This window comes from Bombus vancouverensis, chromosome 5 (assembly GCF_051014615.1).
Source record: "Bombus vancouverensis nearcticus chromosome 5, iyBomVanc1_principal, whole genome shotgun sequence".
Lineage (NCBI taxonomy): Eukaryota > Metazoa > Arthropoda > Insecta > Hymenoptera > Apidae > Bombus > Bombus vancouverensis.
In genome coordinates, this window is record NC_134915.1 from 10149586 (window position 1) to 10175810 (window position 26225).

The window sequence follows — 26225 nt, forward strand, 5'->3', positions numbered from 1 at the left end:
CTCGATAGAACTGGATGAACAACTTCATCGAGCTCTACACAGCTCAGGAAACTCGTGCAAACGTTCATCTAAAAGTTACGTATCGCTACTACGTAGGAACAGTCTCTACGATCTATGGGAAGTGACTTGTGAATCGTTTCGCGACTATTTGGAGGACCGTGCAACCTCGAAAATACTTTCCCCAACAATTAAATAATAATAAATAATCGCAATCCGAAGTTTGATTATTAAAAATGTCGAAGAAAGTATTTTCCAACGATAGTCACGAACAGTTTCGCGTCACTCCCCTCTCTAAAGCACAACTTCTGTCTAAAGAGGAATGTGCTGAGTGTTTTATGGTTGTTGTTGTTGTTCATAGAAATGTCGTAGACTGATCACGCTGCTGTCGTTCTTCTTGCCTCTCTGTATCTCTCTGTAACTTGTACTCACATTTCGCCGAAAGCTGCTACAACATCCTCTCGAATGGACTGCTAATTATCGTTAATAAATTTAACCGCTAAAGAATAGACAGATCTAACGCGCGTATTTGTTTCACACGTCTGTATAAATATATGTTAAAGAAATTCGCGTGTCGATGACACCGTGCCGAACGCTCCCACGTAACGAAAATAGGGGATTGAAATCAAAGAGGGAGAAACAATTAAAACGGGGATGATATATTTTGCAGAGTGTGTTCGGACCTGTCCCCATCGCCGCTACCCTCGCCATCGCTGCTTGCGGAACTCGGTTGCCTTCCGCTCCTTCCGCTGGCCGTGTCCTCCGGCAATACCTCCTCGCTCCTATGAACTGTAAAGGAGGACTTGCCCTTCTTCCCGAATCCTAGCCGCCGTTTTCGTCCTTCGTCGCCCACGCATGTACCACCAACAGACGCACGTGGTATGTTATGGTTTTTGCGTGACGTGATATAGTTTTTTTGTTGTGGTTGTAGTAGTAGTAGTAGTAGTAGTAGTAGTAGAAGTAGTAGTAGTAGTAGTAGTAGTAGAAGTAGTAGTAGAAGTAGTAGTAGAAGTAGTGGTTGTAGTGATGGTAGTAGTAGATGTTGTTTTCATAGTAGAAGAGCGGTGAATTGTGATTTTGTTGTGTTAATTTGCATATATAGTATCGATATATGCGTGGTGCGTATGTAAAAATTTTTCTCGTGGCAGAGTTGTAGTATAATTTTTTTTTTTTTTGAGTGTTTTGTTTCAACGTTTTTGCGTAATAGTAGAGCGATCGTTTCCAGCGATCGATCGGGATGATCCGCGTCGAGTGTTGTCCCGTGACACGATCGCGCGAGCGACGATATAGCCCGCCACGATGAGAAATCGTGCAGGTGGGTGCAGATCGATGACGTGAATGGTCCCCAGCGTCGAGAGATAGTTGGTTGGTAGAAGTAAAGTGTGAATGTGTTCATGTCGAAGAGAGGCGGATAGAGATGAGGAGGGATGGCGGAGAAAACAAGAATACGATTAGAATGTACATACTGCCCCGTTTACTGGGTTTTTTGCTCTTCTACCGTGTGCTCTTGATATCGTTTGTACCGCTTCCTTCGCTCTACTTCGCGGATTCTCCCGTGAAACTCGTGAAAATCCGCTTTTCGATCGTCACATCTTGTCACGTGTGATGTGAACGAAGCGTACAAATGTTTAATCAAATAATCTTCTTGAAAATGACGAGAAAAATATAGCGAGAGCACACCGTAGGTCTACTCACTAATGGTGCTAAACTAATGCTATGCTATTATTCGAGGAACTATCGATATATTACAAAGAAACTGACTACATTAAGATGCCAGATAGAAAGAAGAGACAGAGAAGATAGTCTAGAAATCGCGCGAGAATAATATGAATGCGAAATAGAAAAACGTCTTCACGCGACCGCTCTCGAACTTATCGAATTTCCCGAACAAAGTAGCAATACACCGCACGCAACGTTTAAAATGTGAAATTGGAAGAAACGACTAGTGTGACGATGTGTTACCTGTGGCGGACAGCTGACTAGTGCTGTTACTCTTCTTCCCGAGACCTGACTGATACTGCACCGCGCTTCCGCCACCGCTGCTACTTCCGCTTCCGCTTTTACTGCCGGGCGAACTCTTGCGACCCCTCCTCGAGGAGTCCTCCACGTTCAAACCGATCGCCGTATCGCTCAAACTACCGTCTAATAAACAAACGTCGCGTGAACACGGAAATAATAAAAAAAGAAAGAATCTAGAAGAGTAGGATTAGGAAATTAACGCAGATACACCGATGGTTGAACGATGATTATCACAGCATCGTTAGGCTGTCCAATAAAAAAAAATTACTTCCATTCAAAATACATTCGATTAGACTTCAAATAAAGAGAAACCCCCGTTATGTAGAAAAATATTTTACACTATAATTTGGGCATATCTGTATTAATCACTTCCTAAATTTCTAAACTACAATTTTCCTAATGAAAATTCCTAAAAACAATCTTCCTACAAAAAAATAATGCCTCTAAATCTAATTCCAAAGAGAGATCGCAGAAACTTACCAACTTTCTCGTCCTGTGGCGCGTCGGTATTACTAAGACTCCTGGTGAACTGTCCCCTTTTATGGTCGTCGTGCTCGTTATCGCCTGGCTGGGTCCTGGACGGCTTCTCGTACGAGCCCGACTGACTGTACTCGCTGCTTTCGGGCATGGAGGAGGAGCGGCGATCCCGCGCGTCGTCACGTTGTTGGTTGACGGCGGCGGAGGCATCGTCGGCGGCGGTTTTTTTCCGCGAACGCCGTCGAGTCGACGACGTTGGGGACGACGACGAGGTGACGGCGGTATCAGTGAAGTTGTCGCGCCGCGACAGTTTCGTGTTTCGTGAGGTTTCGTGGTGATCGACGGCCCGTGGGTGGTAGTTTTTAGTAGTGTCGGAGGTAGCGGTTTGGGAATCAAAGAGACTTGAATTAGCGTTACCGGGGTGGGGTGCTCGGTTACGAGGCCTACGCGGATCGCACGGGCCAAATCCGCAGTTCTCGCTGCACTGGCTCTCGCTCTCCATCGAGTACTCGTAGTACTCGAGGGTGTCGCTGATCGCTACGTTCCTCTTACTACCCTGCTGCTGTTGTTGACTCGGATGCTGCTGGGCTTGCTGATGACGTTGTTGCTGCTGCCTCTTCTCGAGTAGCTCGAGATCCCTAGGCTCCGGACAGCTGCTATTTCGTCTACGGTACCTATATCTCGATTCTACCGAAGGTCTCCTCTCTTCGCTCTTTCGCGAGAACGAGCCAGACCTACCTAATTCGTACGACATCGCTAATTCTCGACACTCCGGACAACTAGTTTTTCGCCTACCGCGATACTGCGACGACGACCGCAGCGATCCCGACCTAGCCAGTTCGTATGGTTCCCGATAATCGCGAGTCTGAACGTTTTCGTAGTCGTATCTTGAGTCTACGTAACCATCGCGGACCTGTTCCCCGTCGTAGTAGCCCGATCTAATACCATCGCTAACCACCGTGCCCGTTACGTTCTTCTGACGGAAACAGTCCGCGCACACGACCGTCTCCATCGAACCGAAATCCTCGTCCGAATCCAGAATAAAGTTCGTACTTCTTTCTTCGTCTTTTCTTCGTGGAGGATCGTAGTATCGGAGCTCTCTAGCTTCGGGGCAGCTGCTGTTCCTTTTGCGACGATACAGACGTCTGGCTCTTTCCGCTCTGTCCGACGAGCTCAGTTCCTCGTCGGAACGTAATATCGGCGTAGATTCTGCTCGTTGCAGCATCATTCGCTTGCTATCGGATAAACTCGGTATGGTTAGCGTGCCCCTCGTGCTGGATATCGTATCTCGATACGGTAAGTTCTCGTAGACTCCCGTACTAACTTCTCTGCTTCCCCTTCTACTTCTCCTCTTTCTCCTTCGTGGCAGCGTATTATCTTGATAAGCGTCGGCTCCAACACACTCTGGGCCGCTGTGCGCTTGATAATCGTACTCCTCCGCGGAACGATAGTCACGATAATCACCGATATAGTCAGCATCAACGTACTGCGACGATCTTTTCTTACGTCTACTACTTCGACTGCTGTCTTTTCTTCTATAGTAATCGTCCTCGTACATTTCTGCGTCGGTTCTCGGAATATTTTCATCCTCGTAATCGTACAACCGGTGACCGTACTCGTCGACGTTCCCTCTGTCGATAAACCCTTCGTCGTATTCGATATCCCAGTTGTAACCATCGTATCCGTTCTCCAGATACGATTCGCTGCTTTTCCTTCTTCTTCGAGAACGACCGCTAGTTCTCTGATTGTCGTAGTGTTCTAAATCCGAGGCAGCGTGCATCGAAGAACAAGTAATGTCCCTGTCCGGGCCGTACTTCCCCGCGGACGACAGCGCCTCGTCGATGCTGCAGTAAATGTGCTCGTTAGCCGGGTCGCAGATATCGCTGTCGAGATTCTTCGTTCGTTTCTTGGATATGTCTAGACCGAACGCGGAATCGTGCTCCTGGAACGTCGAGTCTCTGTATTTCCTTTTGGTGGGATCTTCACGGCCAAGGACGTTCCGCAGACCTATTTGATCGTCGCTGCTGAAGGAATTTTCCTCCGACAGATCGTACGAGTGGTAACCTTTACCGGCAAGGTCCATATCTATATTCTGTTTGTCGAAGCGCGGCATATAAATCTCCGTCTCGCCGCAACTAAATTCAGAATCGTATCCATAGAATGGTTTGTGATCCTGTTTCAGCATGTAGTCGTAATTCTTCTCTCGATTGAGCAGAATCTTAGGCATCTTGTCGTCGCTGTTCGAGTCGAAGTACGATTTACTCTGATCACCCAGAGCCGGTATCTTGTCGCCGTAACCGGCATCGTTAATAGCCATGTTCTTCTTCAATTTACGACGGGCGGTTCTCAGGCTGTCGTCGCTGAATATGTTGCTTGATATAGTGTCGTACTCGAAACTCTTGGCTCTACGCGAGAGCATGCCCGTGCCTAGTCCGAAACCGTAACGATCAGCGTAGGTATCGTGCAGCACGTCGTAGTCGAAGCTCCTAGCCTTCGAGAATAAAAACGATCTACGCGGCCGTAAGCTAACGTCTAGGTTCCTAATGCCGTGATCGTCCGTTAAGTCGTGCAAGCCTCTCGAGAACAAGTGGTGCCTAGATTTCGCGGTTCTGCCAGTACGATCTTGCCAGCTACGCGACCGTCTACGCATACCGGAGTCCACTTGATAGGGCGACGAGTATCTGTCGCGAAACTTCTCGATGAGGCGATCGTTGAAGTCGACCTGAAGGCAATCCTCCACGTATATCTCCGGTATACGATTCTTAGAGCTACCGGTTAGCTCCTCTGGCTTGAGCAAGTACCCCTCGGAGACGCTGTACTCGCTGGTCTCCGGGCTGTAATATCTCAGCATGTTCTCGTCGACGGTCTGCGACCTCGTGAACGGCGTACGCATCTTTCTGTACAACGAGCGCACCACTGCGGACTTGCTCCGTACGAGGGGATGCGGGGTGGGATTGTGCTTGCTGGGGTTGTTGCTCCTGGGCTTGGTGGGATTGTTGTTCGGACAGTGACATTCGCTGCAGGGTACCCTAAGTCTGTGCCTGCGCCTATTGCGCCTAGGGGGCAGGGGCATAGGGGATATGACACCGGGTATTAAAACGTTTTTAACTGTCGGTCTGCAAACAATGTTTTTCATATAGAGTTTTAGCGCTTCTGCGGTTACATTAACGATTTCTTTTTTGAGCCCATTCTTCATTTTTTTTTAATCAAAGAAAAAAAAGACTCTACTCGCACGTTCGCGATCGATCGAACGCGTTTCTCTTCTTCCTTCTTTTTCTTAAAATATCTGCTATCTTTTTGGTTCCGTTTTCGCCGGGGTTTTTTCCCAAAATGGTTTTATTTTTCTTTTCTTTTTTTATACACAACATAGCTTTTGTTGCAATGCGATAGGTACCGAAAGAGAGAATTTGAGCCGAGAATTTTGTTGCATTTGTCACTCGCCGAACAAATATATATAAATGCAGGTTGTCTGTAGGACGTGCGACGATTGATTAGTCTCTTCGTGATTATACACACAACATACATACATATATGTAATTGTGACGTGTTTCAACGTAGGTAGACCTAGCCGTTCGACCAACGCCACGCACTAATCCCTGCTTTATTAGAATGGGACAATATTAAATGGACATTGACACAGTGCATAGGAGGTGCAGTCTAGCCAACTAAAGTAGTAGAATTCCTCGAAGAGAGCGCGGCAGGATTTTTGGGGAACCTATCAAGCAGGCGGGGGGAAATGAGATAGTGCAACTACGGGGTGTCGTTTCATTCGGCAATGTCCATTTAATTCAGGGATTATCGTCGATGAGAAGGTAAGCCATCAAATGTTCCATTCTGTGCGCGGTGTACATGGTCTATCGACGAGCATAACGATAATTTACTTGGAGGAGAAAACGGGATTACGCTATTCTGAATGAATGGACTATGAGATGAGATTAGTAGGAAGGAAAAAGGGAGAAAAAAATACGAGAGCCGAAGGGGAAAAAACGAGAAAAGAGGGGAAAAATAGAGGGAAAGGAACGCGATTTACCCGAATGTCACGTAAAAATGGTACAGTGGATGGCTGTCTCCTCTAAAGGGATACTTTCTTCTCTATGGAACTTGTCTTGCTTTGTACACTGACTTTGAAATGCAAGGTCATCGACTCGAAAATTAAAATACAATAGACATTGAGCTATACTCACATTAGTCCTCTAGAGCCACGTGGTCGTTCCGATTGCGTACTGAAGGCACTGCTCGTCACGGAGGCTATACTCTCCATATCGGAGTCACCAAGATCACCAAGTACGTCTTTGTCAGGACTTAAATTTCCCCTTCGCGGTCTGTGCATTCGATAAGGGTGACTGTGCGGCAAAGATAACGGATCCTGATCTATCGAGAGCAGATCCGAATCCGACAGTCCGCTATAGTGTTTTTCCCAACCTGAAAAATCAACGTTATTCCCATTGGAAATACACGTACTTCGCCAGCTGTAAATTCTAAAATATATATCCAACAACCTACGACTCCTATACCGATCCTCTTCGCAGATAAATTCTAATATAATCGAAAATAAAAATAGTTGCTATCAAACTGTTTCAAAACTACGGTCAATTTTACACGTCAAACGTCCACCCTCTAATAACATCCTATTACAAAGTTCATCCTGGCGTATTCACGCTAGCCAAAAATTACCGAAACAAGGTCAATTAGGAACGCGGATTTTCACGAGGTTTCATTACTGTTCTCGTATCACGAGGTATTCGAAAACTTTGAAATTAATAACCCGGCGAACAAAATGGGAAAAGTGAGCTCACCTCCCGTACCCGTACTCCTGTACGTGGTATGCACCTGCCTATTGCGGTGTCTCATAAATCTCGCCCGTTCCTCGGGATCCTGAACAGCCCTTTCCTTCAGAGCCGTCGGAATCAGAGGCAATTGTCTCTTCTTCGGACTTCCGGTGGGAGTGGCTGTCGCTGACCTCGAGCTGAATCTGGAATGCGTAAAGCGAAACGTTCTCGTTTTCTGTTCTATCACAGTTTCGTTTGTGGCTCGCGTCGATAACTCATACAACATACCTGGGTGGAACGTAGCCGTGCGAGTAAAGCATGGATCTATGTTCCGGCGGAGACAGAGAGCGATGACCGGTGGGACTTTGAGACCTTCCGCGATACCGAAGGCTCGGCGAGTCCATAGGTGCTGCACTATGCGACCTGTGGCCCATCATTCCTCGATGAATATCGTCCTGGGGATTACAGATATTTAACTACGCCGTCCAGGTGTTCCGCAGGCGAAAACGAATCGATAATGCCGCACGCGAACCACGAAAGTGTCGGATAGAATAGGTGTATTTAAGTCTATACGTACTACGATCAGTTACAAATTAATAATAGTAGCAAATTAGTAAGTTATAGGTCGTGGATTGTGCATTTTTTCTTTTACGATTTTATAATTGAACGATTTACAGAAATACGAATGTGGCTCCAATATTTAAATCGTGTCTATTAGAAGGGAAAAACGGTTCAGTATATTGAAAAGTTAATTATGAATTTACAGCAAGTTTTAAAAAGTCACTTGATTTTGTTTGATTCTCGTTGTTGTTAGTTGCCGATTACTTGTCACGTTCTTCGCTCGCGGCTTCCGCTTATTATCACAGTTGTAAGATTCAGTGCGATTTTTCAGAAACGATGAGTGGCGAAATCTACATCCGACAATCTACAACGAGTACGTAAACTACACGTTCGTCGAACGATCGTTAAATTCACAGAAAAAGAACGTCGAGGTATTCGGTGAAAATCGGTGGAAATGACGCAGCGGGACTCACCTTGCGATAGGTCTGGTAACCAGAAATAGACGCTGGCTGATCCCGTATCATGATGGCGGCCCGTTTACGCCCCTGCGGCGACATGTCCCTTCGACTTCGATGCTCCCCGTCGATGCACAGCTCCCTTTCCGGCGGGGGACTAGAATAGTGGCTGCTCCGGCATGCGTTCATTTTTTCGCCAATTAGTGATCGTCTTGTCACGCTTAGATTACGTTAAATTATGGACGTAGGGGAAAGGCGAGTGCTGTGATCTCGCGCTAGATTACAGAGTGCATGCGGCCAGGCTGGTTCTCATTGGCGATGCTTTATCAAATATGCATTCTCTACGCTGCGCGTTGCACCGTGCCGTGGTCTTTCTGCCGACCCCTGACACACGCACGAAACGAACTCGATTAAGCGGCAGACCAAAACACAGAATGCAAGGTTACTCTACTACGTGGCAGAAATAATAAATGGACACAAAAAGATTGTTTTCCCGATATCTCGTAGATTAAAAGCAATCTCGTGATCCATAGTTAAAATTCGTCAGGAGCTCGTTCCTTTTAAATATTTGCACGTCCTACGATGGTCTGTCAGATATGCGGACTATACGGACAGTCGCTCTAATTATTCAGCCTTGAAACAATCAGCGTTGCGTCTTTCGTCGTCGCGTCTGGCTAACTGGAGAACTAGGAGTTACGAATTTACGAACAACAAGCGTTACTTCGGAGGCTCGCGTTTCTCGATAAGTTTCATTGTTTTATCCGTTCACCAATGTATCACCGGAAAGGATTATTATACTTTCGAGTTAATATTCATTACCTCATTTTGCGGACGGAGAACTGGTCACAAACCGGTCGATCTACAAAGTGCAAATACACAACGTCGCGATCCACGCGCGAAAGCTAATCTCTTACGAGTTATTTGCCAATAAAAGCCGGACACAGATTGGACGGTTTTCTCCGTGGTGTCCTCGACGAAATGGAAGGACAGATTCGGTTGCCAAGAAGCTACTTGGTAAAGAAAGGCTGGCCTGGCTGCTGTAAACAATGGTTCCGCGACTGATCAACGGAGCCAAATGCGTACAAAACCGTAGCCGGGAGATTGATCGCGCGCGAATCGCTTCGAGAACGGTGCCACTGACAGTCATCGTCCCGGTTCCTGGCAACGGGCACACCAATAAGCATCGCGAAACGTCCCCGGCGAACTGGACGTTGCCCAACAAATATCCACTGACGCGACGTAAAGCTTGCCGGAGAGAGGACAAATAAAAAGAACAGGGGAATAGAGCCACCCCGGCCGATGCATCGCGTTGCACTAAGCGTTACTAAAAGCCATGTCCTTTCGCGCAATCTAAGTCTCGTAAAACGTGGGACAGATGCAAGAAGCGATGACACGATGACGCCTACGTGTGCCTACATGATCGGTGACCTGCTGAATCTCTGCGCGCAACTACTTGTTCTTGCGCTTTTCTTTCTTCTTAACTTTCATTTTTCATTCGTATATAGTCTAATCGTTTCGTGTGCTGTTCGACGAAAAACGAACCATACACACGGTTTCTCGTCGAGCGTATCTACAGCACGCCGACGTGTTAAATGCCGACGTGCTAAACTTTTTCATTCCTTTCGTCTATCGAATAAAGTTCATTCGATCGGTGCACATGCGACTGAGAGAACGATCCGCGTGCAAACACAGGAACATCAAGTGGGTGGATGGAAGCAGCCTCCGGCGACTATTACCGAAAGTCGACCTGCGTCTGGTCTCTTGCATAGAAGCTCGACACGCGAAAGACCTCGAATATGTTTGGAAGATCAGTTATAGTCGTTTTAACGAGCGTATCCCCACGTGAATTTCCGCTAGGTTGATAGAGCTCGAATATTATTTCGGTACAACGTTGGACGTAACGAGAGACGTTTCAAGACAAAGAAATAAAGGCAGCTTATCACGGGAAAGACGAATTAGTACGATCGAGCGATTTCTCAGACGGACCCTCCTGTTGCCATTGATGCACACGGACACGTTCGAGTGACTTTACATCGTGAGTGCGTCCAGAGTGAACGGTTACCGGGAGGATTTCTAGATCTCCGTCGTTTCTCGTCGATAATGACGCGAAACTACGGCGTCGTTAGTCGCCTCTTTCGAGGAAACGTGGAAATATACGTCTGACAAACGCCGCGATCTCTTTGACGTAGCACTCATCGTGCTACGTTGCTTTTGTTATTTCTTTACGTTGGTTTTCATCGATCTAGCTCGACAGCTAGAGTCGAGAGATCGCGTCAGTTTGCGTTCGTTGGTTTCTACATATGCGAATATCTTATATTCGATCACGTTCGTTAATAATTGATCTACACTCGGAACGCTATTTAACTTAGCGGTGAGGATGCAAGAACGTGTGTGACTGCGTGATTCGTGAGAGAGAGGAGGAAATATAAGTTTGAATGGCCGTACCGCTTATAATTTGACGGCATATTATGAAACCTAAAAAATAAACAACAGAACAGATAAATAACAAAGAAAATCAATAGACGGGATGGCTAGCGCGAACGCGAGAAATTACGGCTCGTTAGAATGTTTTGTTTCTCGTTAGAAGAATCATCGTTAACGCGATACTGGATACTATAGACGTTCCTCGATTATCGATTGAACAAGAAAAAAAAAAAGATAAAGAATATCTACACCGTGCCCTCGAAAACGGGCTGAAAGAACGTAGCGGTGAAAGAAAAGAGAGTAATCTGACTGTACGACACGTCGCGGCCGCCGACTCGACCGACGATGGATTTATTAATGTAACCAGTGAAACCCCTTCGGATAATCCTATTAGGTGATATTGAAGGTTATTAAATATCTGCACACCGTACGATCGGCTCCCTCGGATGTCGCCGGATGTATCAATTATTCGCCGCGCGCGTGTCTTTCTGCGGGCTCGCCTCGACCGTATCTCGCCGTATCATCGCCACTCAATGGGGATGAAACGGATAGGGAGAAGAAGAGGGGAGAAAAAATTGGTCAGCGACTCGCAGATTGAGGCCAGCGTGGATTAACGAAGCATGCACGCCGTTCCGATTCGTTTCTACAGATTCCTCGACGTAGCGACCTCGAGGTGGCCGCGGAAGCGACGTGCATGCTCGATGAAAAATTGAACAAACCGGCCGCGAAATTTTCGACGAGGAAGATCCGGCAACTTTTCCTTCGTGGGCTTTCGACGCTGTGTCGTGCAATTTTCAACGAGTCCCCGGCAAACTTACGGATATTATTATCCGAGCACCCTCGAATCGAAGAGGGTCGGACCAGATAAGGCGATTGATTACAAACGAAAACGAACGAGCGTGCAGGCGGAGTTTCCTGCCGGCATGGCAATCGCATTACTCCTCTACGAGAACCAGAGAACGCTCTCGAGGGAACGTGGCTCGAGAATTCCAAGCATCATCCGTGAAATAAATTTACAAAGGTTCGACCAATTAGAACCGGGAATGGTAACCGAGAGACACAAACGGACGAGGGACAAAGCGGCAGCGAGTTGCGAGGCACAGAGATTCCTTCCTTCTTCGATATTTCCTCCTTGCAACGGCACGGACGAGTGGTAACCTCGTGGTTCTTCGATCTTCAACGGTTCTTTGAGCGGTCTTCGAATTAGGGCCACGAGTAATTCAAACAACGCTATACGATAATTAGCGCACACTCGATGTTGCTTTTACTTCCGCGTCACATGCATTCGTTACTTCGTCACCGTTACACACGTCGAAACACTGAATTTCCTCGTAGAAGAAACAAACACTCGGATAAAAGGGTAGATGGTCCAAGCTTTGCGGGTGTAAATCAGCAAATTCGAAGCTAGTCACGGATCCTGGCGAGTTTAAAAGGAAGTCGATTAACTCGTCAGAGGCCCTGACCTATACCCTCGCGAGTCACTGGATTCGAAAGATACCGGTGGCCACGAAATTCAGAGGAAATTGAACGAATTGCGGGCCGTGCCCTCTGTGCAAACGACAAAAAACTTTATTAAGCGTCTGGTTCAAAGTGGATTTGTTTAGGCACGCCGTTTACCACCGTCCGTAGCCGTGGGCTTCGTTTCGTATCCTCTTTGTTTTACCCTTTTTTCTCCTAGTTTGCTCACCCTTCCGTTTTTCACCCCCTGTCGGTTTCAACTCCGCCACTTTGTCGATAGTCCGTATTTCTTTCTTTTTTTCTCGTTTCCTCGGAGAAAAATAAAAAACCGAGATATTCGAGAGAAAGCACTTTGCACTCACAAATAACGATCGGACGTCATCGTTGGAATATTAATATGGATACGAGGCTCAGGGGCTGGCTTCCGCAGCCAGCGGTGGTTGCAGGCCAACTGGCATGTCAATTGGCTTGTTGCCCAGTTTTATAACTTGGCTCACGGCCTCTCTCCTCTCTCTTTCTCTAATTCTCTTTCTCGTTCCCACAACCCTCCCCCTCCCACCTACACCTTTATTCACACACCTCTCACCCCCGCCGCATTGTCTCTGTCTCTGTCTCCCTTTCGTCGTTGTGGTCGTCGCCTTTACGTCACGGCGACGCCGCCTTCCGCAAGCACAACAGATAAAAATGCTCCTCTTTCAATCATCCGGAGATTCACCTGGTGAGATCGGCCTCCGCCGACTTGGAGCATCTAAGCCGCGTAAACACCCTGCTCCTCTTAAGACTCCGTTATTCACACCCTCTAACACGAGTATAGTTCATGCACAAGTTTTCCAAAAGTCGAACTATGGATAAATTACAGAATTTGATTGGAATAACGAAGAATCGATATATCAATAATCGATGAAATATTTATCAGTGTGTAAACACGATATCGTCCGAAATAACAGGAATTGCGCACGATCGATCCTGGACCATCCCTTACGCACGCCTGACCCGTGTGTCTCCTCAATGAACCGGAAGAGGTGCAACCATGCAAGAAAGAGCAACGATGCATGGAAGGAACGTTCGAATTGCGGCTAATCTCGAGTAGCGGCGTCGGCTCGTCTTATTGACGATTAAGACCAAGTCGCACGCTACCGAGGGAATAACTATTATGCCGACAGTTACGGTGTCGGTTACGGGACCTGTAAACGAGATCTTAAGCCGGGAATAGGAACAGATCAGTAACGCGATTTCTGTTGGCCAAGGACATCGACACGCTACTCCCGTTAAGTATCATTAATTCCTGATGAACTGCACTGGTTCAACCACGTGGGACCTTGCACGACACAGCCCTCTCTGTTTCTCTCTCTCTCTCTCCGCTTCTCGACAAATTCTTCGTCGCCCGTTCAAGATGGTCCGTGGATCGATTAACGGGAACCGACGCGCATTAATCTCGTGGTCTCCTCTTCAGCTCGCGGCCAACGCGAGGCACACTATCGAACACGAGTTTGAAACCACCCCATGGATCGTTCGCGTTTTCGTCGTCATTTCTTGCGTAGCTCGAACCATCTATATATTTTTCTTTCCTTTTCTTTCTTTAACGAAAGAAAGAAAATAACGTTGATATAGAAGTTAACATCTCGCTGTAAAAAGAATCGGCTCATTTTTACAATGTTTCTTCTCAAATAAATACACTGGACTGACGAACCGAGGGTGCTACAAAAAAAAAAGAAAGAGAAAACGATTACCAAAGCGCACTATGTGTCTACATGCAAATAAAAGAACAATATCTACGCGTAAATGCAACTAAACGCGTACTGTCTTTAGGGAAAACAAAAAGAAAGGAAAACGAGAAGGAGGCGGTCTCAAACTTCTTGCTCATAGCGTTAATTCTATCTGCATCTTACTATCGACGGTGTTTACGTGGATCCGCGTATACTCCCACGATGGATCGACGATGGATAGACGACGTTGACAATTATTTCTCGTTACAAAACGTTTTCAACTTTCGACTCGGGTCCCTGTTCTCGGTTATCCCGGCCGGTGTGCGGTCGTGGAAGAAGGTTTTTGCGCCGCGTCGGCCGTGAAAATAGCACGGGCTCTTCTCTCTCCCCCGGTTTTATATTATATTGTATATCGTTTCGGGGCGGTTTGGTGGAAGAGTTCTCGGGACGCGACGTAGAGAGATTTTCGAAGGATGCTCTTACCTGGAGGAACTGCCGATACTGCTTATACTGGCACCGTCAGCTGTTCTCCTTTGCTCCCTGGAGACGTCACAGTCCGTGATATCGCATTCGGAAGTGTCAGAGTCGCTCAGCCGCGACGTCGTCGACGGTGGACTGAGATGGCAGTCCACCGGAGTTATCACCATGTCATCGGGCTCCTGATAGTATCTGTGCAACGCGAAATTTAGATCTCACGCTACGCTCTTCTCGCTAGCGCTAGGTGAAAAAGAATCAGCCGAACGGATTCGCTGAACGACGCGACGTCATTCGGAAAATACTTGCTCTTTTCGCTGCATCGTATTATTCAACGTCTTTTCATTCGTTTTTTTTCTTTTTTCTTTTTCTTTATCATCTTTCTGTTGATTCTACGGGAATTAAACGTTGTCCGTATATACACCGCGATCGTACGTGATATAGAAAAGGGTTAACGCACGTGACCGTCGACGGATTCCTTCTCCCTCAGCCTAAATACTCGGGAAAAATAGCTGCACGCCTACAGAGGCCTAGCCCTTCTCACAAGCTTTCTAGAAGACTCGGTTTACTTTTTGTTTGCATTCAGCGACTAAGAAGCGCAAAGAGTATTCGTCAGTCACCAATCTCTAAGATATCTCTCCTAGTCTCTCATTGCAACAAGCGAACGAATGCGTTGTAGCGATTGCGTCTCATCTCAGAGGCATGAAGAAGTGAAACATCCTAAGGTCTACCGAGCTGATTCACATACCCAATATGTCGGTGTTCCCCGTGGCCGGTCAGCGGATGCCACTCGGGCTCCTCGTCGAGATGAGCTGTCGCCAGTTCGAGTATCGCTTCGCCGAGAAAATCGTTCGTGTCGTACTTCCCGTAGTCCCACACGGTTACTTCCAACGCCCTTTTCCTCAGCTCTGGCCTCCTGATTCCGTCGTAGATGAACGTCTGGTTCCACTTTGGATCGTTCGTGTTCGCCAACGTCTTCGTTCGTCTCTTCGACTTTTCGCTGCATCGGGACACGAATTAGATAGAAGGGTGAATGATAGAACACGTCCTTGATACGGTCGTAGAATCGACGCGCAAATGGGGCGATACCAGACGATCGATGTCGAGCATTAACAAGACAACGCCACTTCGAGGGAGGGAAACGAAACAGTGGTTGGGGAACCCTGGTGTAGCAGCGAGATCGTTTGGCAGCCCGGCCAAGTTCAACGGCTATCTTTTGGCTCGCGAACGCTTCTTTAGGAAATGATTTATCTCGAAAGCAGGACAGTTTCGACTTCGACATGATCGCACTGTTGTCCCCGACGTGCATAAACGCCCTCGCGAAATCTTTGCCCGGCGCCATCGAGCATCGTGCGCTCGATTCTTTTTGCATTCTACTCTACGAAAAGGATGGAAGTTTCCGCCGATGATTTGAAACGCACGCTCGTGGCCCATAAAAATCTATACACCGTCCGTTTATCGACATTCAACGAGAAAAACGAAACACGTTCTCCGTCGAGAATCTCTCGGAGAAAACGAAGAAACTCGTTCCAGCGCCGGAACATAACGTTTTTTCTTATAAAATATCGCTCGTTCGTAACGTAGGATAGGAGGAATAGAATTATTTAAGAAGAAACAAGTCGCTGCAAGACAAAATACAGCATACGTAGAGGCGTACTTAGTTTCTGGGCCAATCGAGCTCACTCACCTCTTGTCCGGAAGCAGGAAGATCTTGGCGTAGGGATTTCTGGGTTGGCCGTTGCTCCTGGGCGTGAGCCCAGCCGCACAGATCAACGTGACGATCAACCGTAGCGCCACGGAATCGAAGCTCAGCTTCACCTGAAGATTACCTCCGACGTTAGCATTGCCGGAAGTGTGTCGGAGGTGCCTGGCGCGTCCTTGAGCGTGAAGATCCGGCGAGCCCGGCGAGGTCACTAAAACCGAAGGTTTCTCGCGCCTCGCGTCGTATAACTCTGCAAGTGATTGTTCAGTGCCGACTAGACTTTAGATCTTCTTCGTACACCTGGTAGAACTTCGAACGGTGGAATTTGGGCTACGTGGTGTGTTTAAAGGGGTCTATTTATGTAATATACGATATATATATACATATATAAAACAGTGTAGGTATATATCGTATGTGATACGAGCATTTGCGAATGGCTAGAAAAAAGGGAAAAAAGAGGGAAGATGGCATCGTGTGCAGCTAGTTGGATGCTTCGTATCGCGGTGTACGAAAGGTGTACGCAAAATTCGCGAACGAACTCGTAAAACGTTGGGGCGAACGGGGACGTGGGTTCGACGATCTTTTACTAGGACACCGAATCTTGGAATACAGGCGGAGGTAGCCGGGGAATATTGAGTGACGTTCGAGTTTCGGGCAAATGTAAGAAATTCGAGGAACTTACGGCGAGATGTTCGATAAATTGTTATACTATGGAAAACGTTTTGCGACCACGAATTTGGATTATTCTTGGTTAGGGGAAACGGGTAGATTATACTGGGTTACAGAGATTCGACGGTAGTTCGTGCGTGCATACATCGTCTGGTGATCGCATCCTGTGAATTGGGAAATTTAATTCCGTGGAAATTCACAGATTACTCCGGGAGGTTACGTTTAGAATGGTTGCAACCGCGTTAACCATCGAATCACTGTAAGATTCGCCGAAAACCCGTAACTTCCCTTCCATCAGCAGGGTGTAATGCAATTTGCGGGCAGATACATCCATTCCTCGGGAGATATCACAATTCACGTGCAGGATACTCTCTCGAGCTGCCGATAGCGAAAATAACGCATCCTTGTGTAGATGCATCGAACGCAGCCGGCGGATTAGCGGTAGATGCAGTAAAATGGTTCGCGGATGCGTTTATACGCAGCCCCGCGATGCAGCATGGAAAGTGCATACACGTCGGCAGTGTTGCGTTCTCTTCCGTACGTTCTCTTCCTGAAGACGTCTAGCTATCGTCGGTTTATAAAATAACACTGCTTCACAATAACAATTATTCAAACAATCGTTTTTACATTACACAGACAAAGAATGATTAAAACGCATTAATTTAATAATCGTGTTATTCATCTCGGAAACACGATGATTGATATCGTCACACAAGCGAAACGTTAATAAACGCCTGCGTTTCTTTCTTCATTTCTATAAACCTTTTGCATCGTAAATCGCGAATCGTAAAACGGTGCAGCTTTACGAAGAGTCTATAAAATGGGTAAATCGTAGAATGGCGCATTATATACAGAAGGATTTAAATGTATGGTCCTTCGTGGTCAACGAGGGGTAGAGATACAAAAAAAAAAGAAAAGAAAGACACAAAAGATTCACTTGTTTCAAGTTGTTGCTCCCATAAAACTATGTATCGTAAAAACGGCGGTGTTAGCAAGGGGTGCATTGGCACTACTCTCTACGTTCTACGATAACATCGATGGTATACAGAAAGCGATATAACAGTCGTAATGGTTCTCGTTAAGCATCGATCTCGATACCGGTGCACTCGATAATCGTTGCTTTTTTTGTTCTACTTTACGGTGAGAATGGTAAAACCCTTTCGTTTCACCATTTCCCAGTGAATCTTCCTAAGATTATCGAATCAAAAAAGAAAGAAACAGAAAGATTCAAAGGGAGTGAAATACAGAACCACAAACACGGATGAGGGGGAAGACACCGATTATTTGGGATCGAGAAATTTAAGAAATTTTGAGGCCTACCCCATAGAATACATTTCTTAAGACCTGGAATACGAAAAATCATATAATCTGTGACAATATAGCGTCGTTTTTAATACGCTTAACTGTACTTATGTCTATGGTATGACTTAGGTAGGGACCCGATATTTTCTCGTATGCTCTCGTATCGATTGGTTTATCGACTTTTGCAAATTCTCTTAAAATTTCAACGATCTGGAGAAATACGGCAAATTGTATCTTGCTAAGTTAGCTCTAGAACTCTCTATACTACACAATATACTACTAAAAGTAGACTTGCTGAACGATCTACGTAACAAATCTACCACTTCTCCGACTTTATTAATATTCCAACATCGTAAAACTATACATCGTGTGCATCATTGATTCAATGGTAATGATCATCGTGGGTAAATTGATATCTTTTATCGTTCAACAAGCACCTCGTACAATAACGGGAGACCGAGTACTCGTCGTGGAACGAGGTACAAGTTCTCTCTCTCAAACCACTACTCGTTCGCAAACTCCCATAACACATCCTAAGTGTGATCTATCGAGTAGCTGTCTGAGCTACTCCTTGATACACAGTCTACCTTCTCTACCTTGTCGTCTAAACGCGCGTTATGCTCCGGGGGCGTTTTAAATGCTATCATCATTTTTTTTCTGCTTTTTAAAAACATCTGTCAGCGACCGTGTGTGTATACAGTATACTCTACGAGACATGTATATGTATTCGGGCCAGATAAGAAGGGAGGCAAAGAAGAAAAGAGAACGGCCTGAGAACAGATCCTGAGAGCGTGTGTCCAACGAGGTAGGAGGAAAGAAAAGAAACACAGTCGAAGAAGAAATAGACGAAGAAGAAGAAGAAGAAGGAAGGGAACGAATGAAGCTTGAAGCACATAGTCACCTTTGTGATGCGGTTGCTGTGGCCCGGATATCGTCTCCGGGTGCTTTTGTCTCCATTGGATCTGCGCGGCGATCTTCCTTGACGGCATCGGCGCTGTAGGTGTCAGCCCCGCAGGCATCGTCACCGGACCCGTCGTCGACGATAGATTCCGCGAAACTACCAGCTCCACTTGAGGCTCCTGTCTCGACTCGGCGATGATGTCGTAAACTTCACGGAAGCTTTTGCCCTGGAGGGACCTGCCGTTCCACTTGATCACCTCGTCACCTGAAATCGTTGAATGTCCGGTCTGTTCTCCTATTGGATCGCCTCCGGGACCGGGGGGGAGGGGGGATGGACAACGGGGGATTTATTTACTTCGGACAGTGAGCCCCTCGCTGGAAATGCTACCGAGGTTTCCCAATGGATCGGGGTATGCAAGGGGATGGTATTTGGAGCTTTTGTGGAGGAAAAGTCCTGACACGGTGATTTTAGCTTCAGGTGATGAAACTGCGTTTGTGGCGGGTTGGATCGAACCGACGAAGGCTCTTTCGGTTTGAGGAGACGTTAAAGCACTTCGCGTTTACGTAACTTCTTTAATCGTCGATAAATTCCGCCTGAACTAGAGATAGTTCGCATATTATGGATAAGGATGGTCACTTCTCGCTATATTTGCACTACCAGTAATTTAGAGTTTGCGAAGTAAATGAATATGATATAATGAACGTATAACTGATAAATTAAATCGTTCTCTATAAGCTTTTGATTCGAATTGTCGCTCAAAATAACATATTAAATAACAGTGCCAAAGCTCTTTTCAGAAAATGCATATAGAATCGCTTTGTCCTTCTCTGAAATACTCTACGAATCACAGGGTCGATGAAACAGTTGGTCGAAGCTAGGAAGGAGGAAAGCTTTTGGAGGCACAGGATTCTAGGGCACCGAGGTTAAATTTATCGTTCTTACCGGGTCTCAGTTGACCTTCTATGTCAGCCGTGCTACCCTTCTTGACCTTCTCGATGACGGCGCCCATAGAGCCATCCTCCAACAATTTGCCGCCGACCACTTTCAGCCCCAGTATGCTACTACTGCTTGCGGAGCCGCTTCCGGGCTGCTTTCGCAACACCATGTGGCCAATGATCTTCTGACCGTCTCTGCTCACTTGCCAGGATAACGGATGCTACGAAGCGCGGAGAACGGTTTTTCTTTGGTTTTTTCTTTGCTTTTCATTGTCAGACTTCTGTCGCGGATTCGCGTGAAATGAGAAGAGGGTGGGTGGAAGGAACGCGTGTCTTCTCGCGCCGAAGATCTTGGAAACCAAATGCGATGCGAAACGGAATCTCCGGAGGATTCGTGTCTGGTAATATCGTGCATTGGTTTCCAAATTCCTGGCGTGACTCGACTGATCGCTATGAAAGTAATTCGTGAAACGGACTGTGACGTTGATGGATTCAAGCTGACCTTCCTGGAAGAATATCCTGCGCCTGCCGGATTGTATAGCGTTAATCAAGCCACCAAAGGAACTCGGTATCGATCGCGTCATCAGTCGCAGGATATTTCTGTCGCAGGGCATTCTGATGAAAGAGAAGCTGAAGAGAATGATGGTAGCCCTCGTGGGCGATGCGATGCGCGCGACACAGAGGATACTCGAATATTGTTATCGATTCAATTGTAATATGCATGGGTGTGTTACACAAATTCCGTAAATGTTTAACGATCGAAATATTTCATTCGAGTATTCTCCAGATTTACAAAAACGTGTTCGTATGTGAAGTGAATCTACATGTTTAAGAGCGAATGGTAAAACGATCAAGCTCGACAAAAGGAGAAAGCACGCTATCGTACATCTAATGATCGTACATCTATACAGTATGAATAGTTACTATGTTCATGCTTTGCGACATGCTTTATCAACAGGCATACGAGCAGAAAAGCGACAATCAGTCCCTTCGAACGTCCGATGTTCGAGGTACTCAAGGTTCCAGGCATGCGACAGCGACGTGATTGCATTTCGTAAAAGAAAAAAAAAACACCGTAGAAGTTGAGGTTTCTCTGTCGAAGAGCGACTCGACTCATCTGGTGGATCTACTTTAGGGAGAGGGGTCGCCTCCTTTCGGTTTCCAGTTGATCGTGTCGATCGTGAGTGAGTCGTGGCACTTTGATTTCGCAGACAAATATCGTAAAGTATCATTCGTACAGGAGACGATTGGTTCTATATTAAATCCTAATTTCAATCTTATCTCTCAGCTTTCATTTATTACGATACTTTGCTTAACCCCGATATAATTGGCTGCCTGAACCGTGTCACGTTTATCTTTTATTCCTCCTTGTTATTTCTTTCGTCTTTTTTTCTCTTTGTTTGCCCTAATTAAAGGATCTAAGGAACTTTGGATTATGCACTCGACACGGGCTTTTCTTTCCACTTTTCATTTCACGGCACAGAGTCGGATGGAATAGTTGTAATTAAATATTTCATTAACGGAGTTAAACGCGCGTTCGAAAGTTCCGTTAAGAACTCTTGTTAAACCCGAAAGAGGTCGCTTAAAATATGTTCGTTCTCCCATTATGAAATGTGAGTTTCAATCCAGGATTTTTTCCCTTCCATTTTGCTTTTCTCTGCCTCTATTTAAAATACGCGCAACTTAGAAACTAACACCGAGAACTAGTTTTCGTTTCATCGCTGGTACTGCACGGGCGCAGCCAATTACATCCGTGTTTCGTTTCCGGGACGCCGAGAAGTCGCGGATTTATCAAAAGACACCGCGAAACTGATCGACGAGACTTAACGAGGTCGTCGAGACTCGCCACTGCTTCGGATATCCTTTGGCCGTGCTCCAATTCGATTAATTATGAAACAGGTACGCCTCTCTCAACAACCAGCCATCCTTTCGGCCATTTTAATTGGACGTTTTGGAACGGTACCGACTCGTGAAATCCCCTATTCCTCCACGAATTGACAGTCGTCACGTTCCTAGCAGATCTCAACTTCCCAGACTATTATTTCCAAGAAAATCATACGAAAGGTTATGACCAGGATTACGAAGATATATCGATATTTATAAAACAAAGTAGCATGAACGTACGTAACTTTGATTCAATGTAGCCGGGATATCGACAGAATGACAAACGATTATCTCGCGAAACTCTCACAAATATTGTTTCATCAACATTATCCGCTCGAATGGAGTTCGTTCAATAACAGAATCCACGCGTGTCAACTACGGAATACACAATTTAATTTCGTACGATGGTTATTTTCGATCATGATGCAATTTCTAGACATTCTGATCATCGTATACGTTTATCAACTAATCGACGGTTTCTTATCATAAACGATTTTTAAAGAAGAATCGTCGACTTGAATGGACAATGGCCCAATCCTGGAAGAAGGTCGATCTTGATTCGACGGAAGAAATACACGAGATTAATCGCCGATGGATAAATTGCTCGATTGCCGTTCGTTTATTCGGACCGAATTTAATCTTGCTTATTTGCTTCGCATAATTGGAGCACGGCCTTTCCATCCCCTACAGTTTCCTGTCTTCTTCTATTTATCAAACGATGATCCGTAAACTGGTGATTATATCGACTTGCCTGAAGATGCACGCGATTCGAAACTGGCCGCGAGGATAATCGTTCGTTCCCGTTCGAGACAAAGATCTCTTACGAGATCAAGACGCAGGGTAATTGTAGAAACTAAAGGAGAACGATCGAGTGATATTTTCGCCGTCGAAAAAGGGGCCTCGGGAACTCGGTCACGCCGGTACCGTGACACAGCCGCAATTCCCTCGTTCTCGTTGCGGCACCGAGAATTTTTCAAGAATTACCTCGACCTCTTGGCGAGCACTGAATTGTCGTTTTTATTGCGGCTCGTACAGGGTGTTCCGGACGGGCTTTAAGAAGCTATAATTTCCCTCATTTCACCGGGGAGAAACTTTGAAACATGCCCCCCTCTCCCCGCAATTGCTACACGTGTGCTAAAAATCGATACAAGATTTCCTGCTTTATTTCATTGGGAGGAAAATTCTCTGTCGTAAAGTCGTCTCGTGAAATACTTTCCGTCTATAAATCCAATGTACGTTGCCGTAAGCATTAAGACACCTGCCGTAAGTATTTGTTTAACAGAAATTCAATGCTTTCTACTGCCTTTATTTTCTAGTCGCTTTATTGTACATTTATATTATATATCATAATTTAATTACTTTATTATATCCATATCTGTATTATGATTTAACTCTACCTTCCTCCTGACGCTTGTTTCGCTTTTGTATATCGCTGAATATCTCCTCTTCGTATTTTGAAATAGTTTATTCGCATTGGAAAGTAGTATATTTAAATATGTCGGGCAAATGTTTAATAAAAAAACCCAGCAAGGTTAAGATACTAAATAAAGTAAAATTTATTAGAGTTTCCTAGTACCCAAATACTTACGGTCGATTAGTCTTTCTCTCTCGAAGTGCCGTTTAAACTGAAAGCATTGGAGACGTCTCGTCTATCGTTTTACCCACCGGGGAGAGATTCGAATCTCACGATCGTCCTTAATTCACATGTTCGCGGAAGCTTTCTATCCGGGAACGAACGATTAATCGGGCAAACCGATGCAAACCGTCGCGGTGTTCTATGGCTTATAAGCGGTCGGTTCCATTCGAACGAATTCGAACGAGAGACATCCGAGACGGAGTGTGGGAAAGATTCGAAAGAATGGCCGCACACGGATCGAAATTCGAAGCCGATTTACGGGATCGTGTAATAACAATAACGGATAATCGAACCGTGGTTGCCCATCGGCCGTCCCGACGCCGGCAAATTGACAAATACGCCCGGCAAGGAGGCTATCGGAAAACCAGCGTTTGAATACTGCAAGCCATCCGTCCGGAACGACGATGACGAACGATGATGTCGGCCCTGTTTGCTCGACTTTTCACGCAATGATTCTAGCCTTTTTATTACTTTGATATTTTTTAAACAGCGCTTATCTTCGGTTAATCTTGAAATGGTAGAGTAGAACTTGCTTCATTTTACGATTGATTGAGAGTTTAATAAGAGGACGATAAATCTTAATGGTTTAGACGATTTTATATCGTGTTATATTCTACGCTGCTGGTCGTTATTATCAGTATTAGGGTACGTGCTGATACTTGAGATTAGGATTATCAAACCAGACGGAATTTTTGTCTTTGCAATTATCGAATACGAGCGTTTTTGACAGTATCAGCGTTTGCTTTTATCGATATAGAAACGATATGATTACGTGTATTTATTTACTCTGGTTATACTGAGTTAATTCTGATTAACTGTATCAACATAGCGATATCATTCACATCGTGAGTGTCTTATAATATGGAATACCAGATGAACTAAAATTTAGGATTTTCGAATAAATGCAGACTATTCAAATACGTACAGCCAGCAGTATATCATTAGAAATTTATCGTTTCAATTTCGTTCTACCAAATGAAGATGAAAAACTGAAGAAAGGAGCGATTATATTCACAATCTAAGCTCTTCTTAAACATTCTTCGCTTTAAAGTTGTAAGGGGCCAGCGGCGAAGAGAATAATCTTTTCTCGCGAAAAACAAGCTGACAAAGAAACGAGTTTTCAATTAACAGCGACGTTCCGTTTTCGAAAATTCGTCAAACGAAACGGCTCGACGGTGATCCCGTGGAAACTTGATTAAACGTGGTCGCGCTCTCTCGCCTCTGAACCCCTGCTCGTTTAATAACGCGAAGCGATATATCGTAGCGGGATGTATCGTGTGGTGAATGAACAGTGGCGATGTGAGGGTTTGGATGAGAGTCGGGTGTATCGCGAGACGACGCTTCACATGAGTCGTCGGAACGGCGCTGTGAAACTAGCGAAGAACGCGAAACGATCGATAACTAGGACAGAAACGTCTCTCTAGAATATCCGGAGGATGGAGATCGAGATGTGTTTTGATAAACGATTAGAAAGGCAATCGATAAATGAGCTGAGAAGTCGATAAATGACGAGAGAACGTGGGATCCGGTTTGCTGGCGTTCCGTTGAGTCGCGTCGTTTGATCCAAGAGAAGAACATATATATATATATGTATATAATACGTGGCTAGTTTAAGAAAAATGAAACGATGAAAGAGAGAGAAAGAGAGAGAATGGGGGTACGCGAAGAAAGCATCCTATATTCTATGTCGCTATATCACGGCAGGGGAGGTTTTTTGGGCGAGGCCCGAGAGCTTGTTAGTGGTGAGATCAATCCAAGACTCATGCGATCAGGTGCGATCAACTATGTTTGCCAGGAACGTTGCATTCCCGACGTGTTTCGTCAAATACTCTCGCTCTGTGACACGTGTCGCTGATTGCTAGAAAGACGCTCGACAAAAGGAGGTCCGAAGGACTTTGCACGCGATAGTAGCAACCAGTATTCAGTTAATGAACTCGATTTATATATATATATATATATATATATATATATATATATATATATATTATATAAGACATATAAGATATATATATACATAAATATGTATTATGTATACTATATAGAAACTGGTGCGTCGGAAAGTAATGTCGTAACGAAAAGGACGCGAATCCAAGCACGAAAGCCTTCAAGCTCGAAGTTTGGGGGTGAATCGAGCAAAAGAGGTTTCTTCGTCATACAAAGTATCACGTTAATGTAGTATGAAATGACAAAGAAAGAAAGAAAGAAAGAAAGAAAGAAAGTGGAAAAAAACATATAGAGATTGAAAAAAAAAGAAAATTGTATATGTTTGAAGTAAGATGCATCAAGGCGCGAGTGGAGACGGGATCTTTCCCTCCCTGAAACTTCGGCTCGCCCGGCATTTGACTTACGTCGAATTAATTAACCCCTTCGTTACGCATTCGATTCTATGTGTGGTCGAGTTGACTTTCCATCTTGCGAACGAGATCAACGAACAAAGCGTCTAAGGCAAATTACATCTACGGTGCTATCGTACGCTACTAAATAACTATCCAAAAAAAAAAAAAAGAAAAAAGAAAAAGAAAAGAAGACGAAACGTAAAGAGAATCATATCTGCCATCGAACATTCGACGGGCTCTAAAACGCGTGGCCGTGAACGAAAGGGTTAAGTTGAAACGTTACTAAAACTACTACACTAGTGGTACATGAACCAATCAAATATTATCAGGCACTAAACAGACCACGGAGATAATCATCGTTCTATGTATCTCTCTTCGCTAAAGCTAATGTGAGAAGCAAGGAACGAGGAAGAATTAAAAAAACCGTATTCCACTTTGGACGACAGAGATCCGCGACGGTTTTCTATGCGCCATTCATACAAGTTCGGCGCGATTCACGCGGCAGGAAAAAAAAGTAGAG

General features: G+C 45.4%; 1 protein-coding gene across 8 annotated transcripts in view; it reads right to left on the bottom strand.

The window, feature by feature from the left end:
- Rim (Rab3 interacting molecule) overlaps positions 1-26225 on the bottom strand; it is a 69987-nt gene that overhangs the window by 11724 nt on the left and 32038 nt on the right. For 7 of the 8 annotated variants that reach the window (XM_076618535.1, XM_076618533.1, XM_076618534.1 and 4 more), the window contains 13 exons: positions 19857-20070; positions 18915-19178; positions 18032-18055; positions 16028-16292; positions 15089-15340; positions 14350-14535; positions 10724-10753; positions 8297-8447; positions 7551-7717; positions 7290-7465; positions 6678-6915; positions 2497-5609; positions 1960-2139 (listed from right to left, as the gene is read on the bottom strand). In XM_076618535.1, the coding sequence (XP_076474650.1) occupies positions 1960-2139; positions 2497-5609; positions 6678-6915; positions 7290-7465; positions 7551-7717; positions 8297-8447; positions 10724-10753; positions 14350-14535; positions 15089-15340; positions 16028-16292; positions 18032-18055; positions 18915-19178; positions 19857-20070 (5260 nt within the window). Of the gene's footprint in view, positions 1-680; positions 838-1959; positions 2140-2496; positions 5610-6677; positions 6916-7289; positions 7466-7550; positions 7718-8296; positions 8448-10723; positions 10754-14349; positions 14536-15088; positions 15341-16027; positions 16293-18031; positions 18056-18914; positions 19179-19856; positions 20071-26225 lie in introns of all 8 variants that reach the window. The other variant, XM_076618531.1, reaches the window with a different exon arrangement.